At 37.7% G+C, this 16,970-nt stretch overlaps 2 protein-coding genes across 3 annotated transcripts in view; one reads left to right on the top strand and one right to left on the bottom strand.

The window, feature by feature from the left end:
• LOC134344804 (guanylate cyclase soluble subunit beta-2-like) overlaps positions 1–9,799 on the top strand; it is a 45,290-nt gene extending 35,491 nt beyond the window's left edge. For both annotated transcript variants that reach the window (XM_063044905.1, XM_063044906.1), the window contains exons 10-16: positions 3,332–3,652; positions 7,097–7,245; positions 7,695–7,841; positions 7,987–8,141; positions 8,322–8,527; positions 9,034–9,144; positions 9,222–9,799. In XM_063044905.1, coding sequence (XP_062900975.1) covers positions 3,332–3,652; positions 7,097–7,245; positions 7,695–7,841; positions 7,987–8,141; positions 8,322–8,527; positions 9,034–9,144; positions 9,222–9,379 — 1,247 coding nt within the window. In that variant the 3' untranslated portion in view covers positions 9,380–9,799. The remainder of the gene's footprint in view (positions 1–3,331; positions 3,653–7,096; positions 7,246–7,694; positions 7,842–7,986; positions 8,142–8,321; positions 8,528–9,033; positions 9,145–9,221) is intronic.
• A 978-nt stretch (positions 9,800–10,777) lies between these two features.
• LOC134345949 (putative coiled-coil domain-containing protein 195) lies at positions 10,778–14,431 on the bottom strand. The gene is made up of 3 exons (XM_063047296.1): positions 14,194–14,431; positions 13,436–13,700; positions 10,778–10,910 (listed from the first exon to the last, which is right to left on the bottom strand). The coding sequence occupies exons 1-3, from the start codon at positions 14,429–14,431 to the stop codon at positions 10,778–10,780; spliced, it is 636 nt and encodes a 211-aa protein (XP_062903366.1).
• Between the last annotated feature and the right edge of the window lie 2,539 nt (positions 14,432–16,970).

The following is a 16,970-nucleotide window of genomic DNA, read 5'->3' as shown; positions in this document are numbered from 1 at the left end:
CAATGGGCTGAATAGCCTAATTCTACTCCCACGTCTTATGGTCATGTGGGGTTTGGGTATCAACCACCTAACCACCTACCTCCTCTTGATTTTAGTTCCATTCAAGTCAGTGAAAGGGAAACTTTGGGGTGGATATTTTGGGTGGTTGATTAAAAAAAGTCCTTATTTGATAGTGACCAAAAATAGTTTCCTACTGCTATGTGTGGCTTCCCTACATTTTGAACCACACTTTGTGTCAAATCTTTGCATTACCTGTGTCCTAATCTCTGCAACCTTATGCCTCAGAGCACCTGTCTCTCTTTTTACCTTACACATCCATCTCCTACTTTTCCTCTCCAGCCTTGTCATATGCTTTCTTTGCCTGAATTTGTGAGAATTTTGAGACATCTCCACTTGTTGCTACTGTGATATAAATACAAGTTGTTAATATAAGCAAATCAAAAATCTTAAAACATTTTAAGTGGCAACCAAAGCAATAAATTCTACAAAGTTCATTGCCAATGCCCAGTTTCAGAATTCTAATTTGATAAGAAATTAGAAGGCTGGGGGATTGCTTTGTTGACAATCTTCACTCTATATATCATAAAGCCAGGATCTCCCAGACACCATCCATTTTAATTCCACTTCTTACTCCCACATTGACATGTCAATCTATAACCCCCTCCTCTGCTGCCATGTTGAGCCTAGATGTAGACTGGAGGAGCAACACCATATTCTGTCTTAGTGGTCTCCACCTAACGGTTTCACCTAATTGTTTTCTCTAACTTCTGGTAGCTACTCCCTTCTGTTCCCACCCCCACATTTCTTTTCACTTATACCTCTGGCCCCTTAATGCTTTTTTCCCCCCTTTCTCTCCCTCATCAGTTGCCCATCACCTGCACCTTCCTCCTTCTCGTTTCCCACCCCTTCTTTTTATTCTGTGACCAACTGTTCTCATTTACCAGATTCCTTCTTCTTCAACCCTTTGCCTCTTCCATCAACACTCATCCAGTTTTCTACATCATTCCCTCTCACCCATCCATCCCCAGCTTTATACTCCCTCCTCTACCTCACGTGGATTCACCTATCACCTGCCAGCTTGTGCTGCTCCCTATTCCCCACCTGCCCTTTTATTCTGGCTTCTGCCCCCCTTCTTTACATCCTGATGTAGGACCTCAGCTCGAACTGTTAACTGTTCATTTCCCTCCACAGATACTGCCGGCCCATTGAGTTAATCTCATGTAATTTTTCAATTTATGATGATAAGCATTCTAATAAGAACAGATATTTTACTGATACAGAGACATCAGATTGACTGCCCAGTGCCATTGTGACATAGTTAAGAACAGGGAGTTCACCAGGCTGATTTTGGAGATGAGAAAGGTTAACCTCCGTGGAAAGATTGATTGCCAATAGTTCTGCAATTTTTTGCCTGATTTTATTCTCAAATGCTACTATTCTGGCATTAACACGTTGTGTAAGCAAGCACTAAAAATACCATGCACAGAATGCTAACGTGTCACAATCCTGGATAGATCAAGGTACTGATGTATCTTGTTTTTCATTTGTTTCACGGTATTTGCAGCAAAGGGTGTGTGATGAAAATGTGACCACAGTCCACCACAAGCAGCATTTCATATTGGGAACCTCAAAAGACCAAATGTTAACCAGATTAAGAGCTAGAACATGGGACTAACTCACAGTCAAGTGAACGTGATTTGGACCATGTTAGTCACATAGTTATGCTTGTACGCCGTAACTTGATCTAATGTGTTCCAGGCTTTGATTATTTTGTTCTGAGCAGCCTTTGAGTCTGCAAATCAACATTTAGCATACTCCACCATTCCTTACAATGCATGAAATAGTTACATATGACTCTTGTCGTATTGAAAGGCTTCCACTTCCAACAAAACCGAATGGGAGCATATATTTTACAGTCATCTTAATTATTACATCTATACTTTTTCTCACAAAAGATGTCTTGTAATAGAACATAGAACATAGAATAGTACAGCACAGTAATGGGAGATGCTAACAGAAAATGTTGGAATGGATTTTGCTTTATTCCAACATTTAAGTCGGAGAACAACCTTGTGAGATTATTTACAACGATTGAATTGAAATGAATTTATTTCTTACATCCTTCATATACATGAGGAGTAAAAATCTTTACGTTACATCTCCATCTGAATATGCAATGTGCAAATTATAGTAATTTGTAATAGTATGTACAGTAAGATATACAACAGATAACTAATGTCACATTTCAGAATGAGACAACATCAGTAATGTGGAAATGCAGAGTTATTTCTTTACTTTGAGGTTTGTGATTCTTAAGCATTCATTACTCCACTTTCACATGGGCAAGCATTGAACTAGTCATTTTCCTTAAAGTCATTTTATGTTGCCATGTTTGTACAGTTCTGTTATTTTGTCTGTTTTCTCAAAACGCTTTTAGACTTTCATCATTTGTTCATTTCTGAGACATCTTTGACTTTTACAGGGTAATTATGATTTCAGCTCTGCTTTAATGCAGTGAGAGACCCATTTGGACTTCCTTCCCCAGGTCACAATCCCTGCATATCAAATGTGAGATTGTACAGTCTGATGCAACATATGTTACCTCACCAATGACACCAGTAATTAAAACTTCCCCACTTTCATTCATTCTGCTGCAGCCCAAGAAACTTGCTGGGCAACCAGAAACATTCCCAATTATACTTAAGCAGGTCTACTTTCGTCAACATTCACTTATCAAATGAGAAAGTATTATCTTACAGAGCTCATGTACTGTGTTAATGCAAAAAGTGTTAGCTGTTATTAAATAGGTATTCAAACTCAACCCTAATGATTCTAAGCTTTCAGCTTTTAGATTTATATATACCATCTAAGTATAGTACCTCTTTATTTTATGTCTTATATAGAAGTTAAACATCATTTAAATCTGAAATACATCTCCATCAGATTCTTGTTTGAAATTTGCAAAGCTTTTCCTCTCAATTTGACCATGGCCAATTCTAAAAGAATCTGTGTTTGGCATTGTACGTAGCCCACAGAATGTCGCTGGCGTCATCTTGATTTGAACTCAAGAAGTTCTAGAAGTTGCACCATTAAATAGAGAGATTTCTGGAGTTTTTTACACATACCACTTTAAAGCACATGTAGAGGAATATACTGGCAATTCTTAAGGAAGTCAGACTGGTTGCAATACATTTCAAAAGACAAATAAATCTTAGAGAAATGTACTTAAACCTGGTAAAGCCAAAGATTATTGTGACAGTTACTAAAGTTTAATTATCATGAGGTAATTGAATAAGTGCTTCTTACACCGGTTTTAATCTTTTTTTTTCAGGTCAAATGGTGTGGATGGAACATTGTCAATGCATGTTGTATCTATGCTCTCCTCTTCTGCGCAATTTACAGGAGCTCGAAGAAAGACATATGCACGTTGCGGATATTGCCTCCCATGATGTGACCAGGGACCTTATTCTCCTGAATCAGCAGAGACTTGCTGAGATGGAATTATCCAACCAACTTGAAAGAAAGAAAGAAGAACTGCGAATCCTCTCCAAGCACCTAGCGGAAGAAAAAATGAAAACGGAAGCATTGCTCTATGCAATGCTTCCGAAACATGTGGCTAACCAACTCAAAGAAGGCAAAAAAGTCGAGGCAGGTGAATAGATTTAAAGCAGTTAAAATGAATATTAAAGTAATCTATCGACTCTGGAGAACTCACACACTGTCAAAGTTCAAAAATGGTAATTAGAACATCAGGTAATGAGAATAAAACTCGCCCTTCCCCCCCCCCCCCACACCTTCTTATTCTGGCATCTTCACCCTTCCTTTTCAGTCCTGAGCAAGGGTCTTGGCCCAAAATGTCAATTGTTTATTCATTTCCGTAGTTACTGCCTAACCTACTGAGTTCATCCAGCATTTTGTGTGTGTTGCTTTAGACTTCCAGCATCTGCAGACTTTCTCTTGTTTATGATAATAAATGCAGTAGGCTCCAAATACAAGATTAAAAATGGACTCAGGTTTTATTAATAAAACTACTGCATATGAGCTACCTAACCTCTAATGATTATTGACTGGGACTAAAAATGGAAAGCATTATAAAGACAGTTGCCTCATTAAATATATTCTGTAAATTGAGTAACTACATGTTTGTCAACAGTATTCCTTGTCCATTCTGGTGTAGTTTAAAATGTAAATATGAGAAATTCTGCAGATGCTGGAAATCCAAAGCAACGCACACAAGATGCTGGAGGAACTCAGCAGGTCATTTAGCATCTATGGAAATAAATAGATAGTTGATGTTTTTGGGGTCTTGCCCTGAAAAGTCAACAATCTATTCATTTCCATAGATGCTGCCTGACGTGCTGAGTTCCTCCAGCATTTTGTGTGTGTTGCATTGTTTAAAATGGGCTGTATGTTCCCAATCATGCATTATAAGTTAAAATTATCCATTTCAAGTAGTGGGAACTCTTCAATCAAATTTTTTAAAAAGCTGTGAAATCAAAACAGAGAATTCTGGAAGTATTTGCCATGATTGGCATCATCAGGGGAGAATAATTGTGTGCAGTTTTGGTCCCCTAATCTGAGGAAAGACATCTTTGCCATAGAGGGAGTACAAAGAAGGTTCACCAGATTGGTTCCTGGGATGGCAGGTCTTTCATATGAAGAAAGACTGGATGAACTGGCCTTGTACTCGTTGGAATTTAGAAGATTGAGGGGGGATCTGATTGAAACGTATAAGATCCTAAAGGGATTGGACAGGCTAGATGCAGGAAGATTGTTCCCGATGTTGGGGAGGTCCAGAACGAGGGGTCACAGTTTGAGGATAGAGGGGAAGCCTTTTAGGACCGAGATTAGGAAAAAATTCTTCACACAGAGAGTGGTGAATCTGTGGAATTCTCTGCCACAGCAAACTGTTGAGGCCAGTTCATTGGTTATGTTTAAGAGGGAGTTAGATATGGCCCTTGTGGCTACAGGGGTCAGGGGGTATGGAGGGAAGGCTGGGTTCTGAGTTGGATGATCAGCCATGATCATAATAAATGGCGGTGCAGGCTCGAAGGGCCGAATGGCCTACTCCTGCACCTATTTTCTATGTTTCTATAATAGAATCAAAGATTCAACTCAATGACCTTCTGGATATTTCCAGCATTTTCTGATTCTACTAAAACAGGTTGACAACTTCCACAATTATTACGTTATTTATTCAACAATAGGGTTAAATAAATAAGTTATTTATATTGTATGAAATTTCAAATTTCATTAACATGTAAGTTGCTACAGAAGAAGTGTCATTAATTCACACTGACAAGATAGCTATAATTGAGAAGATCTATAAATTTGCAAGTACAGTGGATTCTGCTTAATTGGGATACATGAGGACCAGTATATTTTGACGCAACCAAGTGGCTGCCGAATTAGCTAAAGTTTTAGCTAAAAACTTATAAAGAAGACAAACTACCATTTAACTGAGTAACGAATTATGAATTTTAATGAAATACAGAACAAGTTAGAACACTAACAATAATATTACAGTTCTATAAAACTAGTTCTTAACAGCTATCTATGGAGGAATTCATCCATAGTGTTCACTGCTGTGTTCTTTTGATTGACCTGTTAACATATCAGTGCAGACACCTGGTGCAGATAATGGACTGCCTTCATATAATGCATTCAAAGTTTGACTCCTCCGTTTTCATTGTAATATTCAAGATGATTGTCAAAACCTTCAAATTCTTTGTAGGTGCTAACTTGTTGAAGTAGTGAAATCATTTCATTTTCATTGCCGGCCGTTTCTGACATCTCCAAGCCTGAATGTTTGAAACCACAGCGAGCAAAACAGTTCCAAAATGTTTTACTGCTTATTTGTTGCCAGCAGTGACAAAACTCACTATATTTGAACATAAACCCACACAACTGTTGCTACTTAGCTAGCGTCTGACACTATTTAACTGACACACGACAGATGTTATTTGGCGTTTGTCGTGTGCACTTATGTGGCACTACACACCACACTGTGCTCTAAGCACACGTGCATGTGACTAATGCGAGTTAGGAACTTCAGTAACTTGTGTGGCCACGAAACACCATGTTCTAAGCACATGTGCATGCAACTGATGCTACCTGGAAACTCGGCAACTAGTTAGAGACATCTGGCCCAATTAAGTGGCAGAGTGTCCCAAATAAATGAAGCATATACCAGCTATTTTTTTGATTAGATTTTGTTCTTTTAATATTTGTCCCAAATAAGCAGCTGCCTCAATTAACCTGAATGACCTGAAAAATTGATAAAAATTGGTGTAAGAAGCACTTATTCAATTACCTCATGAAATTAAACTTTAGTAACTGTCACAGTATTCTTTGGTTTTACCAAGTTGAAGTACATTTCTTTCAGATATACAGTATTTGTCCATTAAAATATATTGCAACTAAGTCTGTCTCTCAATTAACTGTTATAAAGACACATGAGAAAAATATTAAGCAAATGTCTTTTCTTAAGGAATAAATTAAGTAATCTAAGTAAAAAAAAATAGTTTAAGGAATAATTTCCAAGGGGGCTTAGTTGAAGCAGACAATGTCCCAGGGCAAGTTTCATCCATGGTGCATTTAGAGGGCAGTGTGGTCTCTTGACCTGTCCAATGCCATCAGCGAGAAACCGAACCGTCTGAACTTTAACCACCTTGATTAATGCAAATCAATGATAATCACCTTGATCAATGCAACTTAGTACCTGCTAAATAAAAAAAGTACAAGATGGCTGCACCTTAATTGATCTTATTATATGAGTACAATGGCCTCCATCCCCTACTTTATAAAGGTAAGAGTTGGATTGTAAATTGTGAGCAGGATATAAAGTGGCTTCAAGCTGATTTAGAAAGGTAGACTGCAAAAGTAAATATATGACATATGCTGTATGTGTTGGAAAAAATATGAAATGTTGTTGAAAAGGCCATTCCTAGCTAAAGTAGGTAGGGGAAAAATATCTTGATAATGCCTTTGCGGAGAAACAGTCAAACTTCAAGTTTCATGAATGAATAACATAAACATTATTTTCAGGAACTTGGTGAAATTATTACTGATGTTAAGTTTTTTTATTCTACTGTAGGTGAATTCAAAGAGTGCACTATACTGTTCAGTGACGTTGTGGCATTTACTAGTATTTGCGCTCAATGTGAACCAATTCAAATAGTGGTTATGCTCAACACCATGTACCTAAAGTTTGACAGATTAACCACAGTTCATGATGTTTACAAGGTATCACTATTCTTCATTCAACAATTGCAAAGGGAGGCAGTAATATATGTTATTTCTTTAACATTAGGGTTAATGCTGCGCTGTACAAAGTTAAAATTTCATTAACGTCTAAATTGCCACATAAGAAAAGATGTCACTAATTCGCAATGACAATAATGGTTTAGTCTCATTAACATATTGCAAGTGCCCTGATGAGTGCTTTTGCCGGTGCAAGTAGGGGGAGGAGGAGGGTCAATGATTTTGCTACTGCTTGTGCGTGGATACCGGGGCGGGGGGGGGGTAGTTTTGGGGTTCTGTCCTTTCTGTCAGTCATTCTTTGTGTTTTTTTCCATTTTCTGGATGTCTGTGAAGAGTAAGAATTTCAGGTTGTATACTGTATACATTCTCTGATATTAAATTGAAACATTGAATATAGTATTAATGAAATATCTTTATTCCAATTTGTAAAGGTAGAGACAGTAGGAGATGCTTACATGGTAGTCGGAGGAGTTCCTGTTCCAGTTTCTTCTCACGCTGAAAGGGTAGCAAATTTTAGCTTGGCAATGATCATAGCAGCTAAAGGTGTAACAAATCCTGTGACTGGAAAACCTATCCAGGTATCTTATTTTAAATATGAATTTTATTAAAAATAAAATGCTTATTGATCAATACACTTCTGCTAAATATTAGATTATACGATAGGGGATACTTTCAATTGATCTTATTAGTTATATGAATACAAATGCCTCTTTTTTTATAAAGATAAGAGTTGGAGTAACAACAGGCCCAGTCTTGGCTGGAGTTGTTGGGGAAAAGATGCCTCGCTATTGCCTTTTTGGAGACACCGTCAACACAGCTTCCAGAATGGAAAGCCATGGAGTGCCAAACAAAATTCACCTCAGTCCCAGTGCTTTCAAGTAAGATATGCAATTCAATATATTTGTAGCATAAATGTAATGATCTGTATAAGAAGTCCTACAGTGTTTTAAAAAAAAAACAAAAGGATAGCTAGCCTTAAAGCAAATTTCCATTGAAGCGATAAGGATCCTAACTTCAATGAAAAATTGAGATTTAATTTTATTTGGTTTCTGTTTCAGTGCACTCAAAGATAAAAGCTTTGAAATACATGAAAGAGGTGAGATTGATGTTAAAGGGAAAGGGAAGATGTGCACTTATTTCCTCATTAGAAATTTGATGGCATCAGAAAATGAAATCCTGGGAAGGCCGCAAAGGGAATCAGATTCTGGCCAAGACTCTGTCTTGTCCCTGTTTGAATCAAACACAGAAGGTGCCAGTTATAAAGGTATATATTAATTCATAAGTCAAAAACTATAAAATATAATATTAACATCCTAAATTAGGGAGGATTGAGGCTTCAGACTTTCAGTTCTCAAGCAAATTAAATATAATCCTGGAAATTTGTAGTTCTGACTGCAAAAATGTCTGTGTTTTCTGTTGATATACTTTGCAATTGACATCAAATGGGCTGTTAAATATATCTGGATGTTGCTGTCAGTACTGTCTCAGTCTTCACTAAGACATTAATTGCAGAATTTGTACAACAGCATAAATTTAGTCCTTTTTCACTCTTCATTGTAAAAAAACAACAATGTTATGTCTTGTTAAATAATGATATACAACTTCATAATTATGGTGATCAGACCCTTAAGCTTAGAAAAGGTATTTTCACACTTTTGAGCTGTTTCTAAGAACTCTTCCAGGAGAAGTACTTTTTAGTTGCCCAATTTCTAGGATATATGTTTGAATATAAAGTATTGCCTTTTTCAGAAGTGTTTTTCTTTTGGTTAGATGCTAAATGCAGCGAATCCCAGGATCGGCAATCCACAATTATAATGAAATACAACAGTACACCCGAGGATATCCCTGAACACTATTATCCAGCACCAAAACACTTCACAGGTACACTGCAGTTTTTTCAATAAACTATCAGCTTGATGGAAAGGCATGACATTTTGAGATTTCTTTGTCATTCACAGGAAGGACACATGACTCAGAAAGTTACGGGAGCTTCCACAGTGTCCATATCACTCAGCAGTCAGGTGATGTGAATCAGATTCGAAAAGATCACAATGAACAAGCAACAGGGAAACGCAATCAGAAGAAAGTGAAGTCAAACTTATGCATTTTACAATAAATGCTCCAAATAGGAACAAAATATTATGACTTTTTAGTTTTCACAAAGCTAGGTGTTGTGCGAAATAATCTAAATTTTCCAAATGTCAAACAAAAAATGGATCATGATACACAAATTCACAGCTAGAGTTTTAACATATTGTGTAATAATGTTAGTTAAATTGCAATTTTTAATGAACGGCACATTCTGACACCGTGTAAATTTTTAAAATGTAATACACAATATTTATGTTTCAAGAATCCAGAGACTGCCATGTATATACAGCCAGATGACAATGCAATTTTAATATTTTCAGAAACTTTAAACAATTTTAACTGAAGACATTATGTAAAATGAACATTCATATTTATGCATCATTAAATTGTTCCAAATTTTAAAGACCGTGTTTTCCCAATTCAACATGACTCCCAGATAGACTGTAATTTCCTCCTCGTTCTACAGCAAGGGTTGATGATCCTGAGCCTGAGGTGGTTTTTATCACTTCTTTGAAAGAGTAATCTAATTATTCTCTTACCACTACTCTTTCCACTGAACTCTCAGAGGTTTTGTTTGCTTTTTAAGTATACAATCTACCTTTGAAAATTTAGTCACATCTGCTTTACGACCCTGTTAGGCAGTGTGTTAAAGATCATTATTATCTCAGCTTAAAAAATAACATTTCCCTTGTTGACCCATTAATGCGTAGTGTGTTTGACTCACCAGTATTCTGAAAATACATTCATTATTTCAGTTTTGGAAGCAGAAAGTAAGCCTGGCTGAGCAAGTGCCACATGTCATAAAAATGTTGCATATGTTTTTCTAATGCCATTTTCCCAACATACATTTATTAGGACATAATTTTGAATGGTAAATAAAAGGCAAATATATAGTGTAATCACAGAAATGCTCTTCAACTGAATTGAATAATTATATTAGCAACACACATCAAAGTTGCTGGTGAACGCAGCAGGCCAGGCAGCATCTATAGGAAGAGGCGCAGTCGACGTTTCAGGCCGAGACCCTTCGTCCTGACTCGGCCTGAAACGTCGACTGCGCCTCTTCCTATAGATGCTGCCTGGCCTGCTGCGTTCACCAGCAACTTTGATGTGTGTTGATTGAATTTCCAGCATCTGCAGAATTCCTGTTGTTTGTGAATAATTATATTTTGGGCTTCTTATTCACACTTTACCACAGCTTTAGTAAATTTGAAATTTATAGCAGTGACATCACACATAAAGAATTTCCTTAGTACATTGTATACTGAAGATGTACATTTGAACCATGTTAAATCAGTCATGGAAATGCAAGTATCACAGACCCGATAACGATATCTTGACTTTTATGAAAACCATTAGTAAAATAACAGAACAATTTTTTGCAAACATGTTTGTAAAACAGTTCAAATGGAAAGTAAATCACTTAGAAGTCGACCTCCTGAATAGGAGGCAGCTGATCACAACTCTGATACCCTGAACACTGGGAAGAGCCTTGATTTTCAGAATGAGATACAACATCAACTGGCAAAAGGAATGTTACCGATTTCATTTTATACCTGTTGGAAAAAATACCAATACATCTGATTAGGACTCAGAATAGAATAGAATGCTTGTCTTTACTTTGCGATGATAATCTATTTGTGGTTGTCACTGAACAGATGTCAGCGTATATCTAACAGGATATGCAAGTCAAAGTTGGATCATAAAATTTAAATAACAAATTTGAAATCAGAAAATTCTAGGTTGGAAATATGAAATAAAAACAGAAAAAGTGGGGAACTTTGTTGAAGGGTCTTCAATCTAAAACTTTGCTTCTTTCCAGAGATACTGCCTGTTTGCTGAGTGTTTTTTTAATTAATGGCTGAACATAAGTACAGACTTACAGTAGGATTGTGTAAATCCAAGGCAATGGTTGTATTTTTGTATATTTCAAATGGTTGAATTTGCTCCGTATCTTTTCTAACCACTACTGTACACAGTTCATTTAACAATTATACTTTTGCATGTTTATCTATGTTATCATCTGATAAGTGGCAGGTGTTTAAAAGTGCAATAGCGAGAGTACAGAGTCAGAATTTCACTGCAAGGGTTAGAAGCAAAGATGTTAAGTTTAGGGAACCTTGGTTAACAAAGAATATTAATGGTTTAAAGTCTATAGGGGATTTACGAAAGAACTGACTGCAGTTCTATATCCTATATTCCTTCTTAAGAAATTAGGGGGGCAAAAAAGGACCATAAATTGACCCTGATAAATTGGATTAAGGAGAATCTGAAAACCTTTCATAAGTGTATTAGAAGCAAGATGTTAGCTGAGGAAGAAATGGGTCTCATCAGGAGTCAAAGGGTAGTGTATGAGTGGAGTCTGGGGATATAAGCAAGGTGCTAAATGAATTGCATTAGTATTCACCAGTGAGAAGGTTGTGGAGGATGTAGCAAGGGTAATGCTGATATTCTGCAACAGTCTATCTAAGGAAGAGGGAAGTATTAGAAATACTGGAGCACTTTAGGGCAGACAATTCTGCAATGCCTTATAGGATCTGTCCCAGGATGCTAAGGGAAGCAAGGGAGAGGAGTGCTGTTGACAGAGGTTTTTTCATCTTCTTTAGCCTGGGATGAGGTATCAGAAGACTGGAGAATAGTTAATACCATATTCAGCAAGGATATGTAAACCACAGGCTGGAGAGCTTTACATCAGTGGTAGGAATGTTGTTGGAGAAGATACTGAGAGACAGGATGTATGATCACTTGGAAAGACAGAAACTAAATAGAAGATGACAGCATGATTTTGTGCACGGGGATCTAACTGGAAGTCTTAATAGGTGACATACATCTAGGATGATTTTATTGTAGTATATATATAAATTATATAGATTGAATACAGGTGATTCGACAAAGTTGGCAGATGGTACAAAAAATGGTGGAATCGCAGATAACAAAGGTGTTTGTCCAAGGATATAGTGGGGCAGATCAGTGGGACAGAGTGGGAGCAGATGGAATGTAATCCGTACAGGTGTGACGCATTACTAGTTGGCAAGTCAAATCCTGGTAGGCACATAGAGAAAATGGCAGGAACCTTAAGAACACTGATGTGCAGAGGGATCTTGGGGTGAAATCCATTGCTCAATGAAACTAGTGACACAGGTAGATTAGGTAGTGAAAAAAAAAGCATTTTGTATGCTCGGTTTCATAGGTTGATTCAGCCAGGAGTTGGCACGTCATGTTGATTCTCATTTGGAGTACTGTGTACAGTTCTGCTTGCCGGACCACAGCAAGAAAGTGACATCCATGGAGAGAGTGCAGAAGCCTCACCTGGATGCTGCCTGGAATGAAGGGCCGCAGTTATAAGGAGAGACTGGATAAACAGGGTTTATCCAGTGGAGTGTAGGAGGCTAAATGGTGACCAGACGAGAGCTTTAACAAATTATGAAGGGCAGAGATAGAATAAATAGCCCTTTTCTCTAGGGTAGGAGAATCTAGAACTAGACAACACAGATTTAAGGTGAAAGGAGAGAAACTTAAAGGAGATCCGATGGGTCAAATTTCATGCAGGTGGTGGTGGTTACCTGAAATGAGCCACCTGAAGAGAAGTTACAGGCAGAAGCAATTAAAGCCTTTAAAGTACACTTGCACAGGAGAAGTCTTGGGGCAAAGAGGCATAATATGGGCAAATGGCAATAGTGTGCGTAGGTATCACCAAAAGGGCCTGTTTCCGTGCTGTATATTTCTGTGGTTGTATGTTTGTTGGCTTGCTGCAGAAATTTTGAATAAAAATTTGATTTAAAAGAGGAAACATTTGCAAAATGTGAATGAAATGTCACCTACTTTTGCTGCTCCACAGCTACTGACCGAGTTGGTGTGCGTCTGGAGCATTTTCTGCTAGATTTCCAGTTTCAACACACCCACTACAAGACACAACTAACTTCTGCTCTACACCATTATTTGAATGCAAATCTAATTGAAATATTTTATGAAATCATTACATTCTTCTGAACTTTATACACAAAAATTGGTCTAATATGAAGTTATTTTTGCAACATTGTTCACATTTTTGATCTAAGGAGCATAGTCTTTTACTGCTTACTTGCACTTATGTTCGTATTCTTGGAATGGTGCATCTTGAGGATGTTTCTCTTCGGAGCTTCCAGCCGCTGGCAGTTCAGCAAGAATCCCCTGGCCCTTCATGACTTTCATTATTGCACAAGAGTGAGTAGTTGCAGCCGATTCTGGTCCCTCTTGTTCACTCCTTTGATGACTTTGATTTTGATCTGGAGCTTTATGATATTTATTACCAATTGTGAAGGCACGTAAGGAAGATATGGAGTAGCGTCGCACCGTCATCCTGTTATCTGTAAACGAATATCAGTTATATCCAATGCGTTTCAGGTTGAGAAAACTTCATCAGAACTGGGGAAAGGGAAAAAAGAGTTTATAGTTGATAAAGAAGGTGGAGAGTAAGGAATTGAGCAGAGGAAATAGATCTGATAAGATGCGACCGAAAGGGGTAATCCAGTAGTTAGTGGAACATAATTTTTCTTTGCCAGATTATTTGATGCTGGGACTTGTCCAGCAGACCAGGCTACAGTAGTGCAGAGAGAAAAAAAAGAACCAAAATCACAGACTGACATAAGTGGCCATCTATTGCAGGGGTAAAAGGAAAGAGTTACTTGACTTGATAAATTGAACAGTACCAGCTGGAAATTTTTAACATGGAATCTACATATCTCCAAACTGAGGAATAGCGTAAGTATGAAAAGTTAAGGAGTAGCCGAACATTGAAAATGATAGCGATCACGAGTAAATGCAGAATACAATATTTCGCATTTCCCTTGTTTTGTGTACCTCGGGGTTCTTCTTCCAGTACGGGGACAGAGATATTCCTGCGCAGGTTAGCGTGCGTTAACGCCTCCTCGGATTTTAGCTGCTGGTGCAGAGCTGAAATTGTTGCTTCATCCAACGTTTCTGTTCGTTTACCGTTCTGACTTAACTTCACTCGGAGGGCCTTGTTTTCTGACTCCAGTTTTTTCAAGTCGGAGCGCATCTCTTTGATGACCTGCCTGAGGCGCTTGTTACTTTCCATGGTGCTGAAACCAGACAGTGCAGCAGGCGGCTACACATTGAAACTCGCGTCCCTACGGCTGTGTTCGTACACACAGAGCAATTTTCAGTATTCACTCCTCGCCCAACCTATCAATGAATCCAGCTTTACACGCCAGAAGGTCACTTTTATCAGCTGGTGATCAATTGGTTCGAGTAAAGAGACACAAAACCTTTTCAATAATTTATTTGCGAATTCAGATGGTTTCAGTTTTCAGTCTGACACTGGTTTGTAAGTTTAACCAAATGACAAGTGTAACGTGACACGCAGCATTGTTGGTCTTGTCTCGTTATTTACAAATTTGATGCATTTCCCTGATAACTTGGCTGCTCTGTAAAAACCTACCGTGTCAGAAAGCAGACACATAATACACATTAGGCTTCCATTTTTGTTTTCCACGTGGTAACTTCCATTTTAGTTCTCCATTACTCAAATACCTTTATAAATCTTGACAGGAAAATGGACCATTCCGTATGTCAAAGTGTTTCTTTTCTCCAACTCAAGACTCTCAATTATTCATACTTTCCAAGGATCCAGTGCAAACCCATGTATTTATATTATGCAACAATACCTTGCTATAAACTGAATTAGGACGTATTAAGTACCTACTCTTTAAGCTATTCACCGTGCTACTTCACGATCAATGCTACCTTCCATATATTCAGTAAGGCATGAGAATAGAAACGTGGTCGGTAAATTTGAGATGCCACATTCCGGCGTTTAATATTGCATGCCTCTGTTTGTTTGCAGTGCAGACGTCAGTGACTATGATCTGTGTTTCATGCCATGTACAGACATGGTGCTTAACTTTTCTTGCAGAATATATTGCCCGTGCACCAAAGTAGATGTCAAGTTCACTTTCGAATTTGGAAAGAAACTGAAGTAGTTGATAAAGGATCAAAGCAAATAAATGAATCATTCTGCTCATTATTTTCAAACTGATTTGGTTATATCAAACGAAAGAGACGAGGTATTACATTGCTTTCCTGTGGAATATGAGATCTTCCGATTTTTACAACCACAGAGAAAGAAATAGCTATTGCATGCTACCGGGATTATGTAGAAACTAAAGAGATTGAAGTAAACTCAAAAATATTATACCCCATTGGAACAACATGTTTGGTGGCATATCAGGGTATTTGCATTTAAAGCAAACATTCTGCTCTCCAATCCTCTAAAGTTTAGGTACCAATATAAACTAATGAGAATGATTTAGCCTTAAGCAACATGAAAAAGAACAAGCAACACACACAAAAAATGCTGGTGAATGCAGCAGGCCAGGCAGCATCTACAGGAAGAGGTACAGTCGATGTTTCTGGCCAGGGCTGGCCAGAAACATCGACTGTACCTCTTCCTGTAGATGCTGCCTGGCCTGCTGCGTTCACCAGCATTTTTTTGTGTGTGTTGCTTGAATTTCCAGCATTTGCAGATTTCCTCGTGTCTGCGATGAAAAAGAACAACTTTGATTTTACCAATTAAGCTATATTAGTTTTTCCACCTCTAAAATGAACACACCTGCTTAGTAATGTTGCCAAATATTACACTGAATTGAAACATGATTCCTTTTCTCTTTGCATAAATGCTGCCAGTCCTTTTTGATTTTGGTTCTGATTTCTAGCATCTACAGTTTTTGATTTCTATTGCTAGATATTAAACCTGAATTAAATGGATTACTTCAACATCATCATAGAACAATCGTATACATCTCTAATACTGCAATTACATTCAGCCTCTTCAGTCATCAGTCAATATAACAAGAACAATTTCAACATGATTTGGATTAACACAGTCTGGTACATCATTTAATACAATGCAGGGGAAAACAATTTCTTATGTTAATAAAATTTCAATCTTTAAAACAAAGGTGTTTTAACCATAATTATCTAGCAATTGTTTCATGTATGTAAGCATCCGTTCAATGGGAGTTAAAAAAAAATCAGTCAAAACAGGAGGTGTCACTGTTATGACCGTCATTAGTTTTTCACCTGTAATTGGCCTTAAATCAACTACCTTCTTTGGGAGAACGGGGTGTTAATCTGATTGGAGACTGGAAATGCAAGGGCGAAGAGTGAAGAAAGTTGCCTGTTGAGCAATTCTTCAGATGATACAAAAATTGGTGGAGTTGTGAATAGTGAGGAAGGTTGTCAAAAGATAAAACAGAACATGAGTCATTTAGAAATTTGGGCAGAAAATGGCAGGTGGAGATTAATCCAGATGAGTGGGAAGTATTGCATTTCATATTGACGTAACTTGCAACATTTAAGAGGAATGTAGATGGAAACATGAATAGAGAGGGGGCAGAAGAATGTTGTCCATGTGAGGGTAGATGGGATTAGATAGAGTGGAAGTCTTGTAGTACAAGAAATTCATACCTTCCTGCTGCTTCAGGCAAGCATGAAGTGTTCTCTGCAGTGCAACCTCTTTCCATAAGTAGATCAACGAAGTTATAATGTCAGATAGACATAAATAGAGGAGCACCAGCTGCTGGAAGAACAAGAAAGTAGAGAGCGTAGAAATTTTG

This window comes from Mobula hypostoma, chromosome 4, assembly GCF_963921235.1.
Source record: "Mobula hypostoma chromosome 4, sMobHyp1.1, whole genome shotgun sequence".
NCBI classification, from domain to species: domain Eukaryota; kingdom Metazoa; phylum Chordata; class Chondrichthyes; order Myliobatiformes; family Myliobatidae; genus Mobula; species Mobula hypostoma.
This window is presented reverse-complemented; position numbering and strand designations above follow the sequence as displayed.

Coding starts and splice junctions, on each gene's coding strand:
- LOC134345949 (XM_063047296.1), bottom strand. CDS start 14,431: ATGGAAAGTAACAAGCGCCTCAGGCAGGTCATCAAAGAGATGCGCTCC. Junction 13,701..14,193: donor ACTGGAAGAAGAACCCCGAG/GTACACAAAACA, acceptor ATTCGTTTACAG/ATAACAGGATGACGGTGCGA. Junction 10,911..13,435: donor GAATACGAACATAAGTGCAA/GTAAGCAGTAAA, acceptor TTTTTCCAACAG/GTATAAAATGAAATCGGTAA.